The sequence below is a fragment of the Hippocampus guttulatus genome, chromosome 15 (assembly GCF_054856545.1).
Source record: "Hippocampus guttulatus isolate MCC_2025c chromosome 15, RoL_Hgut_1.0, whole genome shotgun sequence".
In the NCBI taxonomy this organism is placed as follows: Eukaryota; Metazoa; Chordata; class Actinopteri; order Syngnathiformes; family Syngnathidae; genus Hippocampus; species Hippocampus guttulatus.
Genome location: NC_141275.1, coordinates 6,744,554 through 6,771,656, shown reverse-complemented (window position 1 = coordinate 6,771,656; position 27,103 = coordinate 6,744,554). Strand labels below are relative to the sequence as shown.

Below are 27,103 nucleotides of genomic sequence, written 5' to 3'. Positions count from 1 at the left end.
GTTTTAATATCGCTGCAGATGCATGGATGGGGAACATGGGGCACAACACTGGTCAGACGGGTTGTCGGTGTCAACAGTAGGATTGCGAAAGCGAAGGTGTGTCTAGACTGAGGGTTGCCAAAGTAGAAGTGGTCACCCGGCCTGACTGTGACAACATAGGGGTTTTCAAAACTCAAACACTGCACAATGTCTATACGCCTACGAAATGCCAACAGCGCTCATCTACCTTAAATGATATCCGGTGCAGTTGTGTTTGACCAGCAGAAACACAACCGCATCTCTAATAGTTTGAGTGGACTGTTTGAGTTGTGCTCAGCTTGGGAAAAAGGACAGCTGCCAGCATCACTTGATTTGTTTGTGGTCCCTCTTTGCTCAAGGAACATTGAATCCATTTTGAAAAGTACACATACAATAATGATTGAGGAAGTCAACATTGACTTTATTTTTTTGACATTGAGTGCATTTTCCCTTCCAACTAAAGGAAACCCGAACTGAACAAAACACTTTTCTGACCTTAAGTGAGGACACCATCATCTTAAAAAATCCTGTAGAAAATCTTTGCATGTATGCAATGTGTGTTTGGCTGTGGAGATACCCGAATGAAATATTCGAGAATATTCCTGACCCACCTGAACATGCTGTTGGCCTGGTTGCAGCCAAGAGACGATGTGTGGCTTATCAGAGAAGCAGGGCTTTTGAATATCGACTCCAGGGATGGACTTTTCCTCATCAGAATGTTTGGTTTGGTGTTTTTTCCACAGCTTGAAATTTTACCTTTGGGAATCAGAGTACAGAGTTTTCAGACACTCATCATCCTGTACAGTATTTTGGATGGAGCGCATTTGACATCTTGCTAACATACATACTGCTTGCATACTTTGCTACTGGAGCATATGAGAGAAGTAACCACATTTGCTCTGTTGGACAAAAAAAGACATCAAGCTACCCTCTGAAAGATTGGAAATCCTTTTTGCTTGACAAAGTGTGACACAAAAACATTTGACCTTTTTGTCTCGACGTGGTCTGTCTTGTGTTGCTAGGTTACTAGCCTCAACCTATGATTTGTGTCCAATTGGACTTTTGTGGAATATGGCTGTCCACATAGTGTGAATAACAACACAACATTAAAAAACGATTAGGACCATCTGTGTTACATACTGTGAGGATGAACAAAGTCTCCATGACTGATTCTTTTTTCCAACAACTTTGACAAGGGCTTTATGTACGATTGCCTCTGGAAGAAACAAAACAGACCATATCAAATAATGATTGAGGAAGCAACGATCATACACAGTTGTTTTCCAGTGAGCCAAAGGTCAGCATTGCAGAAGGGACAAACATACATAAATAATATTAAGTCACGTCACACTTTCCCCCTGGCCATGCGCGAGCCTACCAAAGCGAGACAGGCGGCTGGCCTTATAGCAGCCGCTGTAGGGAAGGTTTCGGAGCTAAATTGTCCTGTGCTAACCTGGATTGGCGAGACTGCAGCAGCCGGTGCGGTGCGCATTGGGATTCCACTTAGAGGGCTTCTAGATGAGCCGTGGATTTGAACTGTGAGGCCCGGTCCGTCTGAGAGACATAAGAGCAGAATCATACACCGAAAGAATTGATTAATTCATTATTAAACAAACAAACAATAACATTTACTGTATTCTTCATGAAAACAATGTGCGTCTAGTTTTATTGCTTCAACGCCAGAGAGAAGCCGAAAAACTTAACTGAGGTCAATTCAGGTCACACTTAACTCGCAGTTTGCAAAGAACCTACGGCTACATTGATGATAAAGTACCATGTCGCTTTTTCTCCACAAAAGATGTGCCGGCGTTGCGGGATTGTATTTCCGTGTGTGTGTCCGTGTGTGTAGTGTTGCTCACTCTGTCCACCAGCATCAGATGACTTCATGAGAGACTTGACATTAGCTCCTGGCTCCATGTTGGCATTACCGTTGGCGTCAGCGGTTGGGCTTGTGCTCACACCGTGCCACTTACGGCTACCGTCACAAGTGGACTGTCTTACATCATCGCCTTGAGACCTGACAGACACAATGAAGAAAATTGTACAGTGAATAGCTCATGTTGTAAACTATCTGCTCCAGTTGCATTTTGAAGTTACAAACTGGATTGAAAAGTGAAAAAAACAAACAAACAACGGTTCCAGACAAAATGTCCATGGTCATAACATTGGACTCCATAATAATAGGCTGACGGAGACACATCTTTACTGGCATAATATAATTTATTTGTGAATTGTTACGAATGACAAATAACATTTTTATAGAAGCATTTATGCAGTCTTTGTGGTCTTCTTCATATATGGCTTTATTCAACAAAAAGTGCACACATGACCATCTTTCTTTAACCTCTGCCAAAAGGTTTATCTTTTGTTGTGTTGATTTTTCTTAGCAAGAATTGAATGTATTTTTGTTGTTGTTTGCAAATTGCCCCTCCGTCAAGAACCCCCTGCCCAAAACCCCCCCAAACAAACAGATGTTTTAACTTGGCCATCAAGACAACAACAAATGTAGGAATCACAGTATGTATTGTATACAGAAGAGAATAAATCTGGAAAAACAAATGGGATTCCTAGCACAACCTGAGATCTTGTAACAATGTGGCCTTCAGAAGTATTTAAACACTCCATTGGTAGTATTTGGCTCATAGAAGACAAACCTTTGACAGGTGACATCTCTTTCAAGGTCCTAATTCACATTGCGTTACAAACCCTTTCAGTAACATGTTGCACGGTCAAACTGGTCTTGCTGATACGAACACAAATAAACCAAAAAGATAACCCTTCTTTTTTTACTCAAAGGCAGTAGAAATAACTTTGAGGTTGGTTTGTTTCTGCATTTTTTTTATATAAACTTATCAATGTAATCTAATTTTTGGCAACAGGCAAACCTGGATGAGCAAGTACTGTACGCGTACTGTAGATGCGATATGGTGTTTAAAAGCGCCATCTATTGGCAAAATATGACATTGCATTCTTTTAGACACGAGAGATGAAACGCATTGAGCGTCACTCATCAACCGATACGAAAGTGCACGTTTGTCCCACACTTTTAAGTCCATATTGTGCACACAAGATAAAGACATAAATAATACAAATAATATTAAAAAAAATTACAAACATTGTCAAGGGTATTATGATCGTATTATGACCTTGGTGCAACATCCCATTTGTCATGGTGATACAATATTTAATAAAGTGTGGCTTTCATGGTAAAATGTTTAAAGAACCACAAACAGTGTTTGATGACAGGATCTTGGATATTTTCAGTAGATTAAAATAGGAAACACTTCATATGTGACAAGTACAACAACTCAGCTTTGAAAGGCACACTTAACTTTGTCGTCTAACAAGGTATTAACCCCAATACTGTAACGAGAAAATGACAAACGGTACATTAAATGAAAAAAAAAAAAAACTAAATACAAAAACCATCCAAAACATGTATGCGGGTACATTTCAAAGACGTGTAGAAAATGTAAACCGTAATATTTAAGCTGCGAAACAGAGCGTACCCATTTTGCACTGTTTGTTGTCTAACATGTTTCCTTTCTAAGTATTAAGTGCATCAATGTCGCCTGATTTCCACAAGGCGCTGAAATGAACATCACTAGTGTCCTTCGACAGCTGTCTTGCTTTCAAATGTTGCTCCAGGGACAATTCTGTAAACAGAAAACAAGGATCAACAAGTTTTATTTTAAAAACTCTTGGCTTGTAATTGATTTAAGTAAAACTACAGACCTTAAGAGCTCTGATGATTTTTAAATCAGATTGTAACCAAAGGTCAACCCCATGCATAAACCATTAGGTCATTAAGGAAGTCTGAAATGTCTAATGATAAAGATGCGAGACCATTCAGATAACTGGGACATTGCCTGAAATCATTATCTGATCATGCTATGCACACCAGCCGCTGATGGAAAATCTCGGGCTAATTCTTACAGAGAACAGCAGGTGGCACAAGAGACATTCGTTTGAATAGAACGAGGGCAAACGCTGCAAAATAAATACACTTAAAAAAAAAAAGAGCTCGTCCTGCGGGTGCCTCTGGAGCCAGTTTAGTGAAGGACAGGTGTCAAACAAGCTGAAGGTGAGAAAAGCCTCGACAAAGATAAGGACTTGAGATGAGAGCAGCAGCAGCAGCAGCAGCAGCACACAAGCCAGGAAAGGCAGGCGAAGGAGGGCTGGGAACTCACCTGGTCTTTACATAGAGAGTCTTGTCAAAAAGACATCTTTGTGAGGCATCAAAGGGTGCTGCTGGAGGTGGGGGAACGGACGCAGCGCAACAGCTAATCTTGGGGCGAGCTGACTGATTCGACAACCGGTGATGTAATAGATTGATGAGGACGACACGAAAACGTCATGTTATTTAAAAAGACAACTGAACAGTCGTGCAGACATGGATGAAGGAGTGGCTTCATGGGTGTTGACGCAATGACGGGACACGCAGATCAACATGGCACCACAGCAGCTAGGCTAAGAACAGATTGCCAAAGAAATTAGTGAAAGAGGGACAGGGTGAGTGTGAAAGCCCTGGTTTCATCCCAGTTACGTTATGTTAGGCAAATACAAGCCAATGAGTACTTCCGTTTATGAACAACTGCTGCCGAGCTCTAGAACAAAGACACTACGACTGCATCTTAAATGGATTCATTCCAAGTTAAATGATAATTGCAGTATTGTTTGTGTGCCGCGTCAGTGCATAAATGCGTAGAAGATGTGGCACCCTAGCTGCATTCTCATTCTCTCGTGCTTGTGGATAGTCAGGTCGCAGTGTCTTTGCCTGGCAGTGGGGCAATGTCACCAAAGAAAGAAGCCAAAAAGTAGAGACGGATAAAACCCAGGAACTAAACTCAGAAATGTTTTAATCACGTGGAATCGGAACATTTGAGCTAAATTAGGTTTACTCTAAAACCTGCTTGATGGGGCATAGTCATGCAATACGGTAATAGAAGACAGGATGTTTGCAAGCATTTGTTCCATTAGGAGTAGAGGATTGGGAATGCATTTATACTTGCACTTATCTTTGGAAAATTTTTTGATTAAATGTGAATTTGGCACTGGTCTGCCTTGAAACGAAAGGACAGCATTCCGTTGCTGCTAACCTAGCGAGGACTGTGAGAGGTGACTAGTGTACCTGACACCTTGTAGGGCTTCCAGGTCTAAAGAAAGCTTGGCACTGCGATCCTGCTCCTCCTGCAGCTGCCTTCGGAGTGTACGCAGCTCCTGTTGAGCCTCCACCTTGATGTCATTGGCAACCACCACTGCTGTCTGGAGATCAGCCTGGAACTGATGCCACTCATCTTTTTCTTCCTTGAAGACAATTAAAAACATGTGTCTGCTTTCAAAAGATTTTATATTAAGTCCTTTGTAGAAAGAGGCAAAAAGCAGCAGAGAAGATGCTGCGTTAGGGTAGCAGATAAAACGGATGATAACAGACCAGTGAGAATCCCGAACACTCTTACCTTCATCTGCCTGCTGACAACTTTCAGTTGACGTTCCGCTTCAAATTTCTGCTCCTCGAATTTTTTAACAAGATCTGCAAACACAAATGAAATGTCTTTGACGGCAACTTCTCAACGGATGCGAGACTCAACACGAAGCGGGCTAGTTAGCGACAGCATTCATCATTCAAAGGCGCGGGGGGGGGGAGATATGGAAATGAAAGTAAAGCATCACGAAAATAGCGTATCATCTCTTACTCAATACGTGATAACAGATGGGGAGTCGAAGAGCTAAATTAACAACGCGAGTGAAACGTACTCTCCAAGTCGAGGACTGTTTGATTAGTGTGGAGGTTGATTGCCCGCTGTTGCTCCACCTGGTCCTCCAGTTCAAAGATGGTCTCCTTCATGTCCTTCACTTGTTTCTCAGCCACCATACCCGCCTCCTCCAAGGCACTCAACCGCTTGGTGAGCTCCTCCTCCCTCATCTCCGCTCTCTCCTGGACCTGCTGACCTTTAGCCTCCACCTGTGCGTGCATTTCCGAGTTAAGGATCTGAACAGGGATGGGTACTGCATATACGTACTTTCGATTTACAGTGGTCCTTCAATTGTTCTTGATTTAAAAAAAAAAAAAAAAAACACCCACATACCTTGGACATGCTCGCTTGTACGTGCTCAGTCTCATCGTGGGCCCGCAGCAGGTCCTGCCTCAGCTGTGTCAGGTCCAGCTCCAGTCGGTCTCTCTCAGCGTGGGCCGTCTTGAGTAGGCGCTGCAGCTCGGTACTGTCACTGGCGCTCTGCATGGCCTTCAGCTCACCCACCTTTTGCCTCTCAATGTCCACCTGCGCCTTCAGCCTTCTATTTTCTACTCGGAGACAGTCGGCCGCCGCTCTCTGCTCTTCCGCGGACTGCGCGGCTTCACCCCTGGCTTCCAGCTCGCGGTTCAGTTGGCCGCGTAGCCTGTCCATCTCTTCTCGCAGGCCGTGCACCTGGCCCTGCGCCTCCTGGTGTTCCTCCTCCAGAGCTCGCAGGCTGCTCGTTAACTGCTGCTGGATGTTCACCAGCTTCTCCCGTTCAAAGCGGGAGCTTTCAACCAGCTCAGCGTACCTTTGCTCGAGTTCAACAAGTCGAGGACCTTGGCTCCTGAACTCGTCCTCACTCTGGGCCTGCTCCTGAAGTCGGCTAGCCAACGCCTCGTTCTTCTGGGAGAGCAGCTCTAAACGTTCTCTCTGCTGCTGGAGTGAGGTCTGCAGGAGGCTCTTCTCCTCAGCCAGACGCTCATTCTCCGTCGTCAGCTCTTGCACCACTTGCTGCTGGTCAGCGAGCTCCTGCAGAGTGGCCTGCAGCTCTTCCGCAGTGCTGTGGTGGTTTTCCTCCATCTTGTGTATCTGTTCCGTTAGGCTCTGTACAGACACATGATGCCCACCGGCGATGGCCTCACCACTGAAATTGCTGCTACCGGATTCGGAACGTGGGATTTTCTCAAACTCCGACGAGTCAGGTGAAGGCGAGTCTTTAACGGAGCTGGAGTAGATGGATGTTTTAATGAGACTGGCACTTGGGCTGGAATCTGACGGTAGGCCATTGTGAGGTTTAGGAGGGCTGCCGGATAATGGTAACGTCTCAAAAGAGAGAAGCCTTCTCTTTAGCACTTGGTTCTCCTCTCGGAGGTTTGCTAGCTCTCTCTGAAACTTTGCATTCTTTTCCTTGAGCTCCTGAACCAGGACAAGAGCCTCTGCGAGCTTTCCCTCTTGTTCCGCAGACAGATCTTGAGGCGATACCGAGACAGGCGACGGCAACGGGGAAGAAGTGGAAGCTTTATTTTTGCTGCGTTGCAACTCGACGCGGAGATTGCTGATCTCCAAATCTTTAGCCTTGACTTCAGCCAGCAGCTCTTTAACCTGACATTCCAGGAGGCCCCTTTCTTGGCCTTCTGCTTCTCCACGACACTTTGTTGAGCTACGCGTTTGCTTTGCCAGGGTGGAGAGGCTTGAAGTGCTGGCACTGGAAACAATCCTCTTACTGGACGAGCTCCTCAACTGGTCCCGCAGGGAAATGCGGTCCCTTGTTATTGAAGATGGGATTTCTCTTGGGGCTGGGATACCAGACTTCTTAGTTGCTTGACAACCTGTGACACACACCGAAATGATTCAGGTCAGGAAGCAATCCAAAGCTTGCAGCGAATTTGGAGTTCTCCGGCCCATTTACTCTATTAGGCAGTAAACGCTAACCAAATGAGGATTGGGAGGGGAGGGGAGGGTAAGGCGGGGGTCGGCAACACGCGGCTCCAGAGCCGCATGCGGCTCTTTAGCAACATCTAGTGGCTCCCTGGAGCTTTATAAAAAAAAAAAATCGAAAATGGAAAAATATTTTGATAGTAGGCTAATATAGCTCAAATAGATATAGATACATGTTGCAGCTTCGAAAAAGGAGAGCTGTGGTGTTGTTTTTAAAAAAACGTACACTTTATTTATGCTTTTAACAGTCTCGACAAACACAGACACGTCTGCGTCCGACTCCGTGCCTTCTCTCTTCTCGTTCGACTCGAGAGGCGTTCAAAGACAGCCTCCGAAAAACGGAAATTAACGATCACTTCACTGACACTAAGAAAAGCGAAAATAATGCACCAAAACAAAAAAAATCAAGCGAGGAAATTACAAAATAAATTCTATGGGGGCGTTTGTGAACACACAACAAAGGAATGAATAACAAACAATTCTGAAGACAGTCCAGTCTCCTACATACATACAGCATGTGTTTCCTTCATGTGTGTGTGTGGAACTCAACTCAACTGTATTTATAGAGCACTTTCAGACAGCCATCGCTGCATACAAAGTGCTGTACATGGAGCAACTAACATATACAACAGTAAAGCAACAAATCAGTAACAAAGACGGTCGAAAGCACCAAACTGCATATTGCCAAATAAAAGCCGCTACATTCAGATCTTAACAAAATAGTAAATCAATCTTATATGGACTAAACATAATTGGGAACGATAAAACGAATCGGCAAAGAGACTCATTGCAACCAGTTGTTTAGATTACGTAAATGAAACTAACTGAAGAGAAAGTGGGTCACATTTTGGCACTCCTATCTGTCCGTGCGCTTTGTTACGTCTTCCTGTGTGCCCTATTCAGACATTGTTTACCGTTTTGACAATGCAAGCATCTGCCCGGCATTGTCTCACGCTTGCTCTCTTTCGTTCATGCACCATTACAGCAGAGCGTGACTGTGACATTTCAAAAGGCACTAATGTGGGTCACAAGCACACGCCTATTCCAGACTCGATCTGAATCGCGACAAGTATTTTCTTGTACGTTTTTAGGCTCATCAACAAACAGTGACGCGGACAGGGGTGACTTGGCTCAGTGATTTGTCTCCCCCCCCCCCCCCCCCCCCGGTGCATAGAGTTAATTCATGCATTAAAAAACTCTCTCTCTCTCTCCGCTCTCATATGCATCAGTCAAACCCACATCGCGTAGCACAGAGACACAATACAGAGTAAAGGACGGGCAGTATAAATTCTAAAACATCAAACATACTGTACATTGACAACTACCTATAGATTTCCATGTCTAGTTTTGAGAGAACAGACTTCAAAATTGTGTGTTTTAAAGGAGTTTGCCGTTAATTGGGCGCTTTGTCGAGATTATATTTGACTGAATAAACTGCATCAGAAGCTGCCTAAAGCCTTTTTTCCATTCCCGGTTTGTGCTGCTGACTTTGAAAGAATCAAAGGTTCCTTCAGGGAAGCTTTAGAGACATTACCTTGTGAGGATTTAAAGCTGACGTAGGAAATAACCACAACATGTGGCAGAAGAGGAATATTAAGCACACGTCACCTTGCTGCCAGCAGATTATTTTGTTTCAATTCACTTCAGTTCTTGGCGACTTCCATTGTTCTAACATGGAGTCACATTTCAGCAGGCTGCATCGAAGATGACTTGAATCCACGAGCGGAGGAATGAGGGCAACGTGCAACACTTTTTCACTGACCGTATACAAATAGACATCCAGATTTGAATATACACCATGCAAATGTTACAAATGCGTATTTGCAATGCACTGACACCTAATCATGCTCAAACAATAGACAACATAAGAAAATCAGTTGGAGTTTATGGACACTTGCCATTTTGTCATTCGACACAGACAAAGAGGTTCTTGTGTGAAAAAGAGAGTGCGGAGAGTCTGACGTGCAGTTTAGACTGAGTTCTCCTTCTGTGTGTGCCCGAAAGTAAGGGACAAGACTGTGGGACAGCCTTGTATTCCTCCCTCATATTTGTATCGCTCACTTCTTTAACCATCATGTCGCCACAGTTTGAGGTGCACCCTTTGCAGTGAATCAGAGTCATGCTTGGCGCTGACCAGGCAGCAGAATGCTGCACCTAATTATCGAGTATAGTTTGCACGATTGTAAAAACTGCTCGACCTAAGAAAAAAATACTTGGATCTAACTTTATTTTTTTTGCTGTTTTTGATTTGTATTAAATTGAAAATGATGCTTTGAACCAAATTGCGAATAGAATTTGAGACAAAGTAATACATTTAGATTTTTTTAGTTCAATGAAACATTTTTTCCAGTTAGAGCATAATAGTAACAGCAAAGAAGACATTAGTGTGACGATTGAATTAAGTAAATGAAGTGGATTGTCTTGATTCAAAGTCCTTCATTTTTGATCAAACGCATTACAGTAATGTATTGTGTGGGCTTTATTCTTCCTAATGAAGATAAGCTTTCCAATCAAATTAGAAGCTCTGAAGCTGGACTAAGTCCAACAACATTCAGTTAACTGCAGCCTGCTGGCCAGCCTCGAAGTGGAGGGCAAAGTGCTCAAAATCTTTCATTTCCAGATCAGGAGGGTCATGGATGAAAAGCCACCATGAATTAATGACTGCACACGGTTAAGTGTCGGCCAATTGGCACCTGAAGTGCCTTCATTATAACCATCACAAACAAACTCATATGGAAGAATGCATCTGCATTGTCTGCCCTCTTTTGTTGCAAAAAGTATGGTGGTCTTTCCTTTTGTCGGAGTGACAAGACCATGAAATGGCTCAACAGGCGCCTATCGGTCAGAAACTGAGACCCACGGGCATTTCTGTCCTCTGACTGGATTCAAGAGATTCTAATGGGGCTCGGGAACGAGGCTGCATGACACACTGACTGAGTACAGATGAGTCAGGATGGTTAAAAGCATTGCTGTAGCCCAATGGGCAGCGAAAGGGAAAACAAAATCTAATCAACAGCAATTATAATTTCTTGAGAAACGCATGACAAAGAAAGTCTATTAATAAAATGTGCAGCATTTAATAATGTTGATTAAAATTTAGCAGGCCGCTTCTATTATAAAAAACGGCAGTAAAAAAAAAAATCCCTTCTAAGGACCCGTTACACTATGAAGATAGCACATACTGATAGCATGAGAGAGTAATCGGGTCTCCCACTGAGGGAACAAACATTCTGCTATATATGAAAAAGGCCGATAATATTTTGACCTTTGTCCTCTCGCCAATTCGAAACCGCACTTGTTTTTGCAGCACAAAAGGAAGTATGACAGGAAAACTGGAACAGCCGACCCGTGTCGCTTGGTTCATCACTTTGAACAAGTTAGTGTCACTGGAGGACATGCTGGATGGGCCGTGATGTGCTGGGGATGAACAATGGTCGCGTGAATATCTTTATCACAATCCATGTCTCACTCATGACTTTATAGACCAGCTTTTGAGATTCAGAGTCGATTAACAGCAGTATTTAGGAGTTTGATATTTAATGCATAAAGTTGTCACAAAAATGGTGCTGAAGACGGGCGGTCATTGTAGCTCATGTACACTGAAAAGAGTATAAAACATTTTTCAGTGTATAAGTACAGTAGCACTGTTTTTGGGAAAGTCTTTATCTTGGCCAGTGCTTTCCAAAAGCATAATTTTGCATTTGCTTATGGACAAAAGGTCAAAATTCATGTAAAAAATAATAAGGAAAAAAAAGAGCGGCTGGTTTGTTTATGGTGCCAACTAAACTTAATGGAAAGTACAAATGAGACAACTTCCTCAGTGCGAGGGCAATCGCAGTTTGGTCAAAGTTGCTTCCTCTTGAACGTGAGCCTCCCCACTCAACTTATTGGAAATGATCCAAAAACGTGTCCATTGGAAACATTCTCTCTTTTGTGCCAGTGTGTCAAAACAAATCCAATTCTTTACTAAAAGTAAAACAAAAAAATGCAAGGGTTACCATTACAGTGTCATCTCATTATAGTTTCGTATTGTCTTGAGACACCAATCATAAATTTGTCAAGAGGAGGTTAACGGAAATGTCAAAATGGAAAACATTTTGGGACTTCTGGGCAGAGGATAAACGTCAGCGTACATCTGGTGGGAGGAGACGCCAAATGTAGATTCAAAATAAAACGATGCCTTCCCACAGAACTCAACCAAGTGGACGGCAGGTAGAATTGATCACCCTTGCACATGAATTGAACATTTTGTATCGGTCATGTCTCGTTTAAGAACATGCTTGACTTCTTGATGAAACTCCTTTCAGCTTGTCATTATTTTTTTAAGCTATTACTTATGTCATTGTACAATTTGGAACATGCTTGTGATTGGGTCATAGTCAAGAGTGAATCCTAATGAGGACACTAAATAGAGAATATTGATTGATAGGCAAATGCGCATTTGGAATGAAGTAAAAATGCTCTCAACCTGAAGTGGCACCAAATCTATTGGTTGCGACCTGGGTCAATGATTCCGAAAAAAATCTTTTATAGGCCCATAATCATTCTCGGGCGGCCCGGCGAGACAGTGGTTAGCGCGTCGACCTCACAGTGCAGAGGCCGTGGGTTCGATCCCGGCTCCGCCCTTCCTGCGTGGAGTTTGCATGTTCTCCCCGGGCCTGCATGGCTTTTCTTCGGGTACTCCGGTTTCCTCCCACATTCCAAAATCATGCATGGCAGGCTAATTGAACACTCTAAATTGTCCCTAAGTGTGTGTGTGAGCGTGGATGGTTGTTCGTCTTGGTGTGCCCTGCGATTGGCTGGCAACCGGTTCAGGGTGTCCCCCGCCTATTGCCTGAAGACAGCTGGGATAGGCTCCAGCACCCGCCGCCACCCTTGTGAGAATAAGCGGATCGGAAAATGAATGAATGAATGATCAGTGTCTGCCTTAAAAAAGTTGAATGACGCGGTCACATTTTTGTAACTTGGAAAATAATCAGATAGAAATTTGACATCTACACAATTCTAACGTAATTTATAATAGACATTTAATACATATCAGTAGCCCATATCGTGAAACCATCTGAGAATAGAAAAATAACTGCTCACCACTGCTAAATCTGGTATGGTAAGCGGACACCCCCCCCCCCCCCCCCATAAAAAAAACCATAACACCCAAAAAAACAATGACATTCCAATGACAACATGATATCATTCTTTACTCCCCAACTTTGGAAAGAAAACGGCATACTTTGAAATATCGCAGCTCCTATTAAAGCATCCCAATCACTTGTGTCGAGAAACCACAGATGTGCGAAATTTCCATTTTTGACCATGAGAAAGCTCAGGACAATCCGATTGACCTCACAAGACAAATATGTTTGAACCTTTTTCCTTTTTCCTCAGCTCACATGGCTACAAGAGACAGAATAACAGCCCTGAAAATAGACGCGCGCTGTTATTGGACTATAATTTAGTGTCGATTCATCAGCAGCTGACAGCATGTGGACCACAGTCGACTGTATAGTCTGGGCCACGGTGTTGGTAATCTCGCGGGGAGACAGAAAGGCTCGGTGTTGCCGCAGTCATTGTCGACTGGATGTGATAATGACAGTCTTAACGTTGCAGAAGATAACTCAGCCTTTCACTTGACAAAAGAGCAGCATCCACCATATTTGAATACATTTCTTCTCCTCTCGCAACTGTTATACACTATACCTCCGGTTCCAGCTGCCAAATAGCAGGTTTGGTCATGGATCTTCAACACAAACCCGAAGTAGAGATCAATAGAGAAGGGATGAAAGCGATGGATGGCTTCAGGTCTGTTCCAGATATTTGGTTTTTGTCTGTGCATGCTTATACTGGTTATAGGTACAGTCAAAACTTGGTTTTCGAACGTCTCTGATATTGACCAAATCGGATTTCGACCAGAAAATTCGCGATTTTTACGCCTCAGATTACGACCGAAAACCGTTTTTTGACCAAATTGAGCAAACCGGAATACGCCACTCGACTCCTCTCGGCTTCCTTACACGAGGAAGACGCTTGTGAGCAGATGTGTATGTTGTGATTTTCACAAATCTGACTGTTTTTATTTAATTTTTTTGTCATTTCTGCATAGTGTATTAGCCCCTAATCATGGGCTAATAAAATAGTTTCGGAATTCCGAACAAATTGCTTTTCGAACAGCCTTCTGGAACGGATTATGGTTGAAAACCGAGGTATGACCATATAACCAACGTAAAAACCAGAGAGCAACCTATGGGGGGGAAAAGCGAGTAAATTTGAAGCTGTCAGTCAGCCACCGCACAAACCTTGGCCCATATCATTTGAAATGCCCAGAAGAAGAAACTACTGCTGTCATAAATTATAGGTGTCAAAAAAGTTGACCAAGGAAAACGGCAGCCGCTGCCAACAAAATGTTTTTGAGAGCTGTCAAGAAAGGCTCTGAAACAACAGTTTGTCACGTCAGCAACAACCTCCCAGAGGCAGGACCGAAGTTCATCAGCATGGACCAAAGAGATGTCGTGCTGGAGGATGCAAACCACGGATTAGCAAAAACGGTGCGAAGCTACGTTGAAATGCATAATAATGTTGTACCCCTAAAAACTGTGAGGAAGGAAGAAAAATAAAATACTACAACAAGCAAGCTCATGATTAAGTGGCACCCAACAATATTCAAATGATCAACAATAATAATTTCCAAGAATCAGTCTTGGTTGTTGTTGTTGCATATTCCAATCAAACCATGATGTTTTGTACGACTACTCATTTAGACGAGCAATACTAGCTGGCTTTGCACCATTTGTGTTCATGTGCTTGAACAAACACCGCCTTTCACCACGAGCATTTGTTTCTCATCTTCAAGAAATGCAGTACAAAACAAATTGGTACAGCTCGAGCCACTGCTGTTCATGCAAATATTGTGCATTTTTGCACTACTACTACAGAGCAAAGCTCTAGCGAGTGGGTTATATTTGATCAGGATTTGTGTTTTGTTTGACATTTGTCCACAGCAAGACAATGGGGGGGAATTTACATGACATTTTGAGCCCATTTACGCTTGCGATGAGCTTTACTGAAATGGATATCTGGCCCCGGGCACATTCTGCTCAGGACGGCGAAGAGATGTGGGAGTGATGAATCTAGCTCCTGTAGCAGCTTCTCTTAGGCTGACTGGCAGACCAAGCGGGTACTCCTTCTTCTGCCCTACTTGCAATAACTACACAGAGGTGCACAAACGGACCTATCGTAACTGAACGCAGCTACGAAAACGGGCAACGTGTCATCGTGCTTGATGTCAAAAGAAAAGCTTACAAACCATTCATGGCTTCAGTAGCTCCGGGGCATTTCTACCATTACTCATCAGTCAGAACTTGTCTTTCAGACATGCAGTAACACATGACACACAAGTTAGTCGGCCTACGATCATCAAGTCGAGTCGTCTACGTGGAACCAAACAAATTATCTGCACTAAGGTGTGTCGGACAAAAGGTACACCTAAAGCCAGACCTGTGTTGGTTTCCTCCTGTCTTCCCGCTTGGTTCCCCATGTTGGTCCGATCTGCGACTCCCACACTCGGCGCAGTGAGGATAAATCCAACAATTTGTAGCTGCGGGGGAGTGATGTATGCGTGTGTGGGGGGGCTTCAGCGTGGTCGCATTTGTTCAGCATCCACAATCCAGCCGGCACTCGGTCACAGTGGAGAAGAGAAGAGAAGAAATATCAAATTCTTCCAATTCTTCTTCTTCCCCCCCCCCCCCCGCTACGGATCTTCTTTTGATGCGATCCTTTCCCAGGACTGTGTGAGCGTGTTTGTGTGAATGCGCATGTGTTGCTGAGGCAGACTACGTGTCCTGACAGCGGGTGGCTTCCACTGTGTGTCAAAAGCGCGAGAGCGTGCAGATCCTCCACAAGGGTGACAGCATGCTATGCTGGCAGGCGGGTATGCAGGCAGCATCATATGCACATCATTATTGCTGCGATAACAACTGGATCGGGAGGTGTGGCTTCTCATACTCGCATACAAACACTCTCTTTCTCTCTTTCTCACACACACACACACACACACAATTACACGGCACCTCCTACTAGCCCGTACTAGAACAAACGATGGTAACCATTCCTCACGCTTCTCGGTACTTAACTCATTCCCCCACATTCTGTCTGCCGAGTTAAGCAGCCATGTGAGGACCCACTTGGGGAAAGCTGGAGGGTTGTATAACTTCATATTTCCTTGTATAATAACCTCTTTTTGGAACCACATTTTCTGTGGCGGTTTTAATCGGGATTATCAAAAGATGATGCACAACAGATGCTATTATTAGACAAAAGATCACAGTGGCCACTCGAACGGCAGCAGATTGTTGTTATAAATAATCACGAAATAACTGGAGCAGTTGTCTCAGTCAGTATTACAGCAAATGTAAGTTTTAAGTGGAATAGTTATTTTTGGTTCATGCGGATTTGAATTCTGAAATACTGCGGTGGCTCTTGGTCTTTTCCCGCCCACGTCCATTTCGACAGTCAACCTCAGTACTGCTTCCAAGCGTCTTCATCAGTCTTCTGCATGTTACATAAAGTCAGATTTCCATCTGCCTCTCTTAATATACTGCTTTCGCCTCCATTTAGATCAGCACATCCACCTTGGTCAACAAACCTATCCCTAATCCTGCTAAGAATGTTCTCCTCACCGCAGGAACCCCATCTCTGCTGGCACAACAGGCCTCTGTCAAAATGTGGTAAGACATTCCCAATCTGTCATGCCTATCTATAGACTGGAGGGTCACAAGTGTTGCGAGTGTCCTGAAGAAAAGGCACAAAATTCCAGCAGTGACAATGTGTCTACAAGTAGGCCAGTGTATACGCATTCCACTTGTAATAATCCCTTTTGAACCTGTGTATGTATAATAAACGGGGAGAGAGTATCATTCGTGCGCGTTTTGGGGAAAGCAATAGTGGCGAAATAAATGAAAGTTCATTTTCTGGTTATATTTGTACAATATAGCAAGGACAACCACCCACTATCTTTAATTAATACCCTTTTTTAGTGCTTGTGTCAGTGTGTGTCGGTCATGGATGAGTGCGTATGCAGCCTGAGTCATCCCAGTGGACTGAGGCGTGTGTGATTAATTCATCCGGCAGAGATATGAGGGCCTCGAGAACCATATTGACAGGGACCATGTCTGGTATCTCAGAATTAGTTAATACAAGCCAAATATACTCCAGGTCAATAAAATTCCGAACTCATGTCACTTGGGCCGATTATCTCTCGTTTTGTCTTTAGTTTTATTGCAATTTAAAGACACACGAACTGATCGGGTTCCCAAAAAGCTATTTTGGGTTGAATATGTTCTCACTCAAGTACTGTATATGCAGGGATGCGAGGAAATGTAGCTCAAAAGAAATCATATTGAGTCAATATAAATGTGTGTTTTGGTCAAAATATTGAAATGTGACAGTTAATTTCAGGTGATCAGGGGACAGGACAGACATTTTACAGTAACTCTTTATAAATGACTCGTCTATAAATGCGCATGACTATGCGCAGTATAAAAAAATGTGAACGTGCAACGTTCAAAAAGGTGCCAGTTATCAGTCAATCAGATTCTATGGGCTAAATCAAAACCAACTCATGGCAGACAAACAATTTCACAAAATTTAAGCTTGACTCAGGAATGAATGATGCACGTGAAAGAAGAAAATGTAGATTCAAATGGTTTACAATGTACTGGATATTTGTACCCTCACAAGGTTTGTTCTTTATAGAGTGGGACAGTCTGTGTCCTTGCACTCTCCACAGGGACTCCTCCTCCGATGAAAGCTTGACTGAATTATTGATGAGGCATTTTAAATAAGTCATCAGAAACCGATTGTCTGACAGCATGGTAGAATTGGTAAAGTGCCAGATCTGGATCCATTAACAAAAATAGCAGATTGGAAATCCTGCTGTGGGCCAGGTTAAGCTAATTCACATTTGTGGTGTTAACCTCATCTTCAGGGATAGGATTCTGGCTGTTCAAATCAAATAGGATCCGGGAATAATTGTTGAATGAAATATTTTCGTAGAGATTATCTGGATGTACCGTATTAGCCCGAATATAAGACAGTGTTTTTTGTATTGAAATAAGACTGAAAAAGTGGGGGTCGTCTTATATTCGGGGTCTAGACGTTATACCCATTCACGACGCTAGATGGCGCCAGATACCATTGAAGCGAATGCTGAACTTGACTCCCCAGGCCAAAGCAAACCCCTGTCACGAAGAATAAAAATAATAAATAGCGGTAGCACGAAGAAGAAAAATAAAAAATAGCGGGAAGAAAGAAAATAATAGAAGAGAAAACAGAAAATGGAGAAACGTAGCGACAATCTGGAGAAAAGTGGGTCGAACATTGGCCAGGTTAACCGGCAGCTGAGGAGAAGTTATGATGTCATTTACATTTCAAAAACCAGAAGCCATTCAATTACGAATGTGATTGCACTTTAGTTTACATATTTAAATCTTCAGATATTAAGATTTTAATGAGGCAAAATAACATGCTTTTTCTCTCAAATACCTGTATATTCTTATAATCATTTGTTTCAGATGTACTGTAATTATTTTCTGTATAAAAATGAATTTGGTGTTCAAAAAGTCTTTTTTCAAATTTGAGTCTTGAAAGAGGGGGTCGTCTTATAATCAGGGCCGTCTTATATTCGAGCCAATACGGTATTTTACAGAGCTTTAATGTTGAGCACGGGCAATGTCAAGGCCAAGTCCAAATCAATACTCACTGTCCACCTCCAAAATCAATCGATCCAATTCAATGAATGCTAAGAAACGAGCGCAATAATGACACATAAACATAACAACTAAACACACATTTTCTGTCTTAATAATCTTTTAAAGTTTGGAGCTTTTGTGCATGTTTGGACTATTACATGCTACTTCTCTCACACACACACTTAAAATAGGGATACTTATACATAAAATACATTTTATAGTTCTTTTCTGCCACATACTATCAAATAAGGCATTAAAAATAATATATAGGTGAGGGGAAATACAAATGCAACCTGTTATTTTGCTTCGAGTGGAATCCTAAATTAGCATAGAAAGAAAACAGCACCTCATTTCTAGCAGAACACAATTCTGCCAAAGAGCAACAACAACATTCCTTTACACAACCAATAAGATTTTCTTTATGACAAAGAATTATTCAGTGAGATTCATTTCCTTGATGATGACTGCTTACCCGAAATTGGTTCACAAATCTAGGCCAATGTGAGTATACGAGTCGTGATGAATTTATAATGCACACTCCTCGCTTCAGTAAGAAAGTAGCAATGCAAAATAACATTTTCATAATTAGCAATAATTCAGTGCTCCCCCCCCCAGAAATGCAAACCCTACTTAACCGTGGTTTTCCATCTCGTTTGAAGTCTCAACCCAATTATATTTACCTCAGAAAACCTGCCCCAAGAGGAAGAACTGCACTGCAGCTTAGAATCCACTTTAGTGGATAAATCACTAAAAGCAAAGTCAGAAACAAGGACGGTGTTCCGAATTATTGCTGTGAAGTATAATAATGAGCATTTTCTATATTCATATGAAAACTATAAATCTTAATTAAAATGTAATCTTTTCAACCTGCCCTGTGTAAAATAATCATAATAATAATAATGCTCAGCCCGAAACCTACCAGCAAGCCGCCTTTGAATGACTCAAACAAACAAAAAAGAAAGTTTTGGAGTGGCTCGTGTACAGTCAATCTGAAAAATCCAACTCGCATCGGGTGGTGTGATACAGTTTTGGGTTGAAAACTCTCCAATAAGACTGGGATTAAACAATTCTCCGAAGAAGAGGGGGCTATAATTCCTCCAAATCGATGTGAAAGACTCATCACCAGTTATCGCAAATTCAATTATTTCGGTTGAAATTATTTTACACTGTGGACCAGATGGTTTTGGATTATTTCCCCCCTTAACCCTGGAGAACCCACGGGGTCTGATTTGGTACCCGTAAATCCCAAAGGGTCAAATTTGGCCCGAATCCTAAATTAGGATTAAAGCATTGAATATTTGAAAAAACATATATTTTGGTGTTCAGTGAACATATAGCAGTCATTTAATGTATGATTAATCATTTTCCAAAGAAGAAAAGGGTTCTTGGGTTCAAAGATAAAGTTGCAATTTAGAAACTGTATTTTATTCAAATTTGGGTTGTTTTTGCGAGATATTAAAATCAGTGTGATGATCTGAAAACTTAAGCATGCAAATGTACGTCACGTGCCTTAAAGTAAATAGTTAAAATTAAAGGTGTTGTGTTTCAGCAAAAGGCAACAAAGAACATACAGTAATTCCTTTCGAAAAATAGACATATTTGTAATGAAAAACATCACCCGCTCAAACATCCAAGTAAATGTCAGAGGAGCAGAATGAATGTTTCCAGTCTCTCTATTTTGGAATAAATAAATCCTCTGAGAACCAAAACATTGCACCACCCTGCAGCCAACCATGAAAAATGTCATGCGCTGAAAATGGAGAGCGCTTGCCCTGAATGCTCAGAATTAGTGGGTATGGCCCTCTGGTGGCTGAAATTGGAAACTACAGTATCCCACAAGAGTACACAAGACTGTTTGTCCATCCATTGAATATAAGAACCGCTTTATCCTCACTAGGGTCGCGGGCGTACTGGAGCCTACCCCAGCTGACTCCAGATAGTCGACGAGGTACACTCTGAACTGGTTGTCAGACGATCCCAGGGCACACATACACAAACAACCTCCATTCCCCCTCACAATCACACCGAAGGATCATTTAAAGTGATCAATTAACCTACTGTGCATGTTTTTGGAACAATGGAGGTTCAATATATCCTTTTAGAGAGCAGTAATGTCAAAATGACACCTCCCTACAACGTTAAGTAGTCAGCGTACAGCTTGCATAATGTGCACATACCGTCCCCTCACAATAACTCGACACGCAGTCATTGAAAGTCTACACCGCCTTCACAGTTGTCCCATGAAAAAAACAAACGCGTACCGGTCATCAAATATGTGAGTGGGTGGAATCACTTTTTTTAAGGCACTGTATGATGAACACAAACCCTAACGAGGAACGTTGAAAACACACAGACAAAAATTACATAACTTCATAACGGTGGGGCTTTTCATAATTATTGAAAATTTGATGACATGTCTGGCTCACCAGCGAGAGAACGGTGGCGGGCCTCGGGAAGATCCGAGATGGCTCCGGTGGTCACAGTCTTCTTCATGCGCAAGCCGGAGGCAGCAGCTCCCAGTGCAGGCTTTGTCAGAGCATCATCACTGTTGGCTCGTTTAAGCTGAAAACAGAATCACTGTTAGTACCAGTAACATGAGTGAGTAACAAGTTTAGTTTTGGGCTTCACCCTGCTGAGTCGCTGGTCCGAGGCCAGCGTGTTGGACGATCTGGAAGTCCTCATTCCTGTGGAGGTGGTGGTGGAGCATGAAGTAGAGGGAGCTAAAGAAGCCTGCTTCGCTCGCTCCTGGAATCCCGCCTTGGGCAGCCCTAACTTGGTGGCACCCGTTTTCATCATGACTGTCTTATAGTTGGCTACACCTGGGGGGAGATAATTTGAATGTCTATAAAAGGGTAAAATGAAGGCATTCCTGTCAATCCTTTAAAATGGTTATCCTGAAGCAATGCAAATAGATAATTTACTCGAGTAATTTTCAAATTGGGGTCCTCATACCTCATAACTTGCAGTCCGCAGAAAAATAATTTTTAAAAAGTGTATTACTCCAAATAGGCATCAATCAGTGCAGCAATCAAACTACAGTAAACTGAATAAATAAAGTATCTACTCAACAAATTACTCCTCCCTTCTTTAGCTTTGGGCCAATTAAAAACATTTGTGATGTATCACGTGACTCTGACATCGCTGCAGGCATGCGGCCTTTCCCACACTGTTCTCATATAGATTGTACGGGTGGGGCAAGGCTAGTTACATTTGCAAAATATTTGCGGCTTAGAAGCAGATATCACGGGTTAAAAGTTCCCAACATGTCAAGAGGTCGCTGCTTTTCCAAGGTGCAAATAGGCACCGTGTCTTCGGCAAGGCTCAGCACGACTGACTGTCCTTTCTTTTCATATGGAGAACAAAGTTCAAATGATTTTTGGCTCCTGTTTAAGGTTGCATGTCGCTTTTTAGAAAAATAGGTCCTAGAGGGAACAACGGGAGCTACTTTGTTAATGAACTGCACTTTTGTGAACACTCTTGGCATCCATGCCGTTTCAGTTAGCAACAATGGATAAATACTCAATTGAATCAAAATGAATTTGGTCAGGTTGCTTGATGTTCAAAAGGTCATGAATGTTGGGGTTGAACGCGAGAAAAAAGAAGCATTTAGACCACCACGTGGGTAGATATATTTATCTGGCATTGGGAGGATGTCCCTGGAAAAAATTGCTCCGCTGTAAGTGGTGCTTGAACAAAAGGTTGAAGAATCATTTCTTCAATCAAATCTGATTGCCATTGGCTGGCAACCGATTCAGGGTGTCCCCGGTCTACTGCCCGAAGACAGATGGGATAGGCTCCAGCACCCCCCACGACGCTAGTGAGGATCAAGCGGTTCGGAAAATGACTGAAGGAATGAATCAAATCTGAAGTTTGAGCCTTTGTCCTTTGTGTGGCAGTATAGAGCTAAACAGCAAGACCCTGTGATAGAATTTTAGCATCAACTTGTCTTTTCCTGCAAATACTACACAGATAAAACTGTCAGGACACCACGGAAAAGCAGCAATGTATTTCCTTTCGAATAATAGGCAACACATTTGCTTCCTCCGAGCAAATGCAAAAAAACATTAGCAATACAAAGAAGAAAATTCATGCAAGAATAGCCAGAGGGTAGAAACTTAAGTCAATAATACCCTGTTTGAAGTTCCAACAAAATCCTGCCGGCGTCGGACAATAATAAGCTTCACCTGACAGGTACGCTTGCGAGCGACATTTACACAAGCAGCATTTTAGGAACTACAGTGTGTTGGCTGCCAGAGTCGCTCTATTTTCCTACTCCAACAGGATGTGGTCACAGGCTGTGACAGAGAGGTTTGCCCTCAGCGTCTACAAAGGAACGATAGTCAGCTGGCAAAAGCAGAAGTGGGAAATGGAAGGAAAGTGGGAGTGCACTTAACAGAGGAGACGTGTGGTTCATAGTTGTTTACAGCCATGGGGATGATGGCTGTCATTGATCAGGGCAGTAGTAGCTAGATCAATTCCTGTGAGGAAATCCTGCCGTCTGCCATTTAAGGACAGCCCGCATACGCGTAAATGCATTTGTATACTTGAGTAGGCCGATTTGTTGACTTTTTCCCTTTTCCGATTGAAATTATGTTTTGTAGCACTGTAAGATGGCACCTGATAACTACTCACCTTCTACTACTTTCAGAGCTAGCACTTTTTTTTTTACATATAAATTGTTTTTATTTCAAATGATCACTTTGACAACATTCCTAGTTTATCATAATGTCCCATCACTGGTAAACTATTTTTAGAACAGACTTGCGGGCTACTCATGTGGTCCTTACGGCCTACCAGGTGCCCGCTGGCACCATGTTGGTGACCTCTGCTTTCATCCTCACCTCTGAGCGACACTAGGATCAGATTATTTTTTTTTTTGAGTGAAGTCTTCGCAGGAAGTCAAACTAGTCATCCTTCAAGGGGACTTGAACCAAGAATAACTGCTTCCTCTTCTCTGAACTATTTTCTACTACATACGTAATTTGACTGGAATGTGGTCACCGTTACACAACGGTTAAGGGGAAGAAAAGGAAGACACAAGACATTTCTCTTCGGCGTACCTTTATAGTACATTTTCAAATGAAATGTCAGTACTTCACTGAGCTGATTCACATTGTACCGTTTACCGTCATGACAAAGTCCCCATCACATGACTCAAGTCCTCTGCAGGCAACATCCTGTGACGGTCTTCTTGCACAGTCCAATTGCAGTAACCATTGTGATGTCTCTCTTCTCCACAGAATGGCTGACACAGCTACGTGGACCATCTTCTCTTCTCAGCATGTTAAGGTAAAAATGTTGGGAACACTTATTTTCAAATATTGTGGATTAGAATTCGATTTCTACAAAGAAAAAGGAATGGTCCGGAAGTCATTTTCATAGTCTGGATCACTGCAAGGATTATTCAAGAGGTGCTGGTGGGGGAGGGGGGGGGGGGGGTCTGAACTATGCCCTTACTACAACCTTCTGTGTCAATATGAGGCTAACTCCTCTGGAGCCAAAATTGTGTCCCACTTACTTTGCGGTGGCCTAGTTAAGAACTCAGATGTCTCAGAGACAACCTGGGATGAGCCAAGAGCTCAGCTTCAGTATTAGAAGACGATCGCTGTGAGGTTTCCTCATGGGATCAATATATTATTCTAGATATACGGTATAAATTCAATATAAGGTATACCTGGTACAACACCATGGACCATGATCATTGTTTCTTAACTCCACCACAAAAACCAACATTATTTATGACACCCAGTATGAACAAGGCTTGTAAAAAAAAGTTAATGCAAATTTGCTCTTTTGACTGCAGCGATATGTACTGTCCTATACCCTATGCTACGCTGCCTCAAAATGAGGCTAAGTAGCTGCTCCTGAACTGAAACGCTACGATAAGAAGAGTCAAGCGTAAGCGAGAGCACTTATCTCCTTGGGTGTGGATCGAACAATCTTCCACATCTGATCTTGAGGAGTGTGGATTGTTTGCAGACAGGACAGGGCGGTGTATTGTAATCGCAGAAGGAAGCTCATACATTCATATACTGAACGTGTAGCTCACTGTAGCAGTTTAGGCTGACAGATTTAAATACACGAGGTGGTTGACTTGTCGACAGGATGTTTCACCAGCTTTTTGTATGAACGGAAGCTATATACCGACAGAAGTATGGAAATGCCGGAATACCAGGTGAAACCCCACGGAAACGGTTGTGTCGACATAAAAAACAAAAAAAACCAACACAGAGCGCTCTTGCTGTGAGGCAGACGAGCTGACGGAGCTGTAAAATGATGACTCATGTTCAGCCTGCATCGTCGCAGTCTTCTCTTCATACATGCTCGTCTTCCCTGCCTGACCCAATTGATCGCGGGATAACGTTCAACCGGGCTGACATAACTGAACAAATGTGACATAAGCGTCAGACGGTAATGTTTTCACAGCCACCGTTGAATAATGCAAAAACGACGACTACTCCTGCTCGGTGACTCATCTGAGAACGCCGTTCTGCCTCAAATTTGCACAGCACACTCTGCGCTAGACAGACGTGAGAAACCTGGCAGAAATAGGGCTTGCACGTTTGCAACTTATATCAAATAACTTGAAGCTATTGGTCTTTCCAATTTTCCTATTATAAAATAATGCCTGCCAATAGCACGCTAACGACAGTGATGAGAATCCTACGATAATGACCACGATGATCTACAAAAAGTCTTTCGCCACAAACTGACCTAACCAGATCATTTTCTAGAACTATTTCTTCCTCTGCATACTGCAGCCTCAAAACTCAATACATAAGTAAGGAAAAGGAAGTACACTTTGTGTTGCGCCATACCCAGACACAACAGTTTGCATGACTTCGAGATGAGCACATGATATACATCTCTTAACAAATGTAGTATATTTGATTTACAATTCCTTCGCCAATGTTCCTTAATGTGAGCGTAGGTCACTTTTTTACGCTCTTCCATTCCGGTGTAATTGAGATCCCACATCCGATGGTATGCTAAAGCTCTAGCATGTGGGTGGAATGCAAACTGTGCTTTTGGCGAGGAATGAAACGGGCCGTAGATTGTGGCGAGAAGCTAAAAATGCTCTGACCACACCCCTACTCCACGGCACAAACGGTTCACAACAAAGCTACGTTAACACACCACACACACTTGGAAAAAACAACTCGGTATTCACTCAAAAGAAATTAATAGGCCCGACTGCTGCTGCAGATCCAAGTGACATGTTGGCCGATAGACTGTTGGCTACAGTGAGTGAAATCAAGATTTTTTACTTCGACTGTACTGGTAACTTTGTCAAACCCTTTTGCTCCTCAATTCCAAGCCATCTCTCTGCGGGGCTGCAGCGCTACCAGGTTGTTTTAAATATTTCTCAAATATTGACCCATGAGTCAAGTATTCCAAAGTATATAGGAAGAGAATTCTTGCCAAAAGTGCGGTTGTCTGGAAAAAAATTGAGTAAAACTGTTGTTTTTGATTTCCATATGGACCCCCCCCCCCCCCCACACCCCACTCGATAGTCGTGTTCATTTTTTTGTTTTGTTTTGGGGGTTTTTTGCTACACCCCTAACAGGAATATGTTTCCATAACATTCAATCTTTCCATATATTTTATATATTCCATGTAAGTGGAATGGGTCAATCAAGCCATTTGACCGATTGGTCAAATAGGTGCTGCTGCATCACTGATGCCAGAGGCAGAGAGGATTGGCAGGACTATTCCCAAGAATCCTGGGAAGAAAAAAATATATAAGCACTGCTGTCCAAGTCCTTTTCACTTGTTCACCCCATAAAATAAAAAAAGGGGGGAAAAAAGAGCTGTCTCACATTCCCCACATGGGGTGTGAACACCATGCAGGCAGAATGGTGGTGATTCAGCTGAGTGGGTGGGTGGCTTTTCAGTTCTGCTTTTCCATGGCAATTGCACCTACAAACCACATTTTCCACAACTATACACATAATACCAACACTGTGGTCACAGAGTAAAGATGCTGACACATTCGATGCCAGTTTCGGAGTTTCAGTGAGCAAAACAACTCTCTCGTGTTGTGGCTCACTTTCGCACACACGATCCTCCTGTGATGCAAGCGTTAATACCAACTCGTTCTAACAATTCACAATGACAATACCTTAAAAGTTGTGAGCCAACATTAATATTTGTTACAACAACAGAACATCCGTAAATGAGATCAAATTCTGGCACGTCAGTACTTTAAAGACTGCACCGGTTTTAATACAACACTGCCGTAGTATTTTAAATGCATGCTTTAAGTATGAATAGTGTCTGACCCCTTCAGCATTTGTATAGCGGCTAGTCTCGGCAGGTGGTCTTCTCAGAGTCATGAGCTCAGCTAAAATGAGAGTAGAAGAATGTGTTATAAACCTGGTGGTGCGAGACGCTCTCTACTTGCCCTCTGTGTTCCTCCTAAGTCTGTTGACTGATGCGCAACCGGACGCAAAACTCTTCCAAAATAATCAACAAGGAAGTTGGAGAATGCATGGAAAGTTGAGAGCACGCAAAGATTAACCTGCCAATAATTTTAGTGCAGCGACAAGTGATTTGGACTGAGAGCTGTTCGCACTGGCTCGAATCGACCCGAGGCCTTTCTCACTGGAGTATTTGTGCTCTTTTCCACTTCCATGTGGGCTCTCTCTGGGTTCTCCAGCTTCCTCC

At 42.8% G+C, this 27,103-nt stretch overlaps 1 protein-coding gene and 1 long non-coding RNA gene across 3 annotated transcripts in view; both read right to left on the bottom strand.

Moving 5' to 3' along the window:
• specc1 (sperm antigen with calponin homology and coiled-coil domains 1) overlaps positions 1–27,103 on the bottom strand; it is a 49,415-nt gene that overhangs the window by 16,698 nt on the left and 5,614 nt on the right. Inside the window, exons 2-11 of one of the 2 annotated variants that reach the window (XM_086130582.1) lie at positions 21,065–21,255; positions 20,863–20,998; positions 6,108–7,585; positions 5,776–5,983; positions 5,478–5,551; positions 5,150–5,325; positions 1,878–2,035; positions 1,472–1,572; positions 1,159–1,234; positions 630–774 (exon numbers count right to left, since the gene is read on the bottom strand). In XM_086130582.1, coding sequence (XP_085986708.1) covers positions 630–774; positions 1,159–1,234; positions 1,472–1,572; positions 1,878–2,035; positions 5,150–5,325; positions 5,478–5,551; positions 5,776–5,983; positions 6,108–7,585; positions 20,863–20,998; positions 21,065–21,232 — 2,720 coding nt within the window. In that variant the 5' untranslated portion in view covers positions 21,233–21,255. Of the gene's footprint in view, positions 1–629; positions 775–1,158; positions 1,235–1,471; positions 1,573–1,877; positions 2,036–5,149; positions 5,326–5,477; positions 5,552–5,775; positions 5,984–6,107; positions 7,586–15,185; positions 15,860–20,862; positions 20,999–21,064; positions 21,256–27,103 lie in introns of those variants that run through there. The other variant, XM_086130583.1, reaches the window with a different exon arrangement.
• On the bottom strand, positions 2,220–5,141 carry LOC147193589 (uncharacterized). The gene is made up of 2 exons (XR_015103020.1): positions 4,209–5,141; positions 2,220–3,674 (listed from the first exon to the last, which is right to left on the bottom strand). It is a non-coding gene; the product is annotated as an uncharacterized LOC147193589 (long non-coding RNA).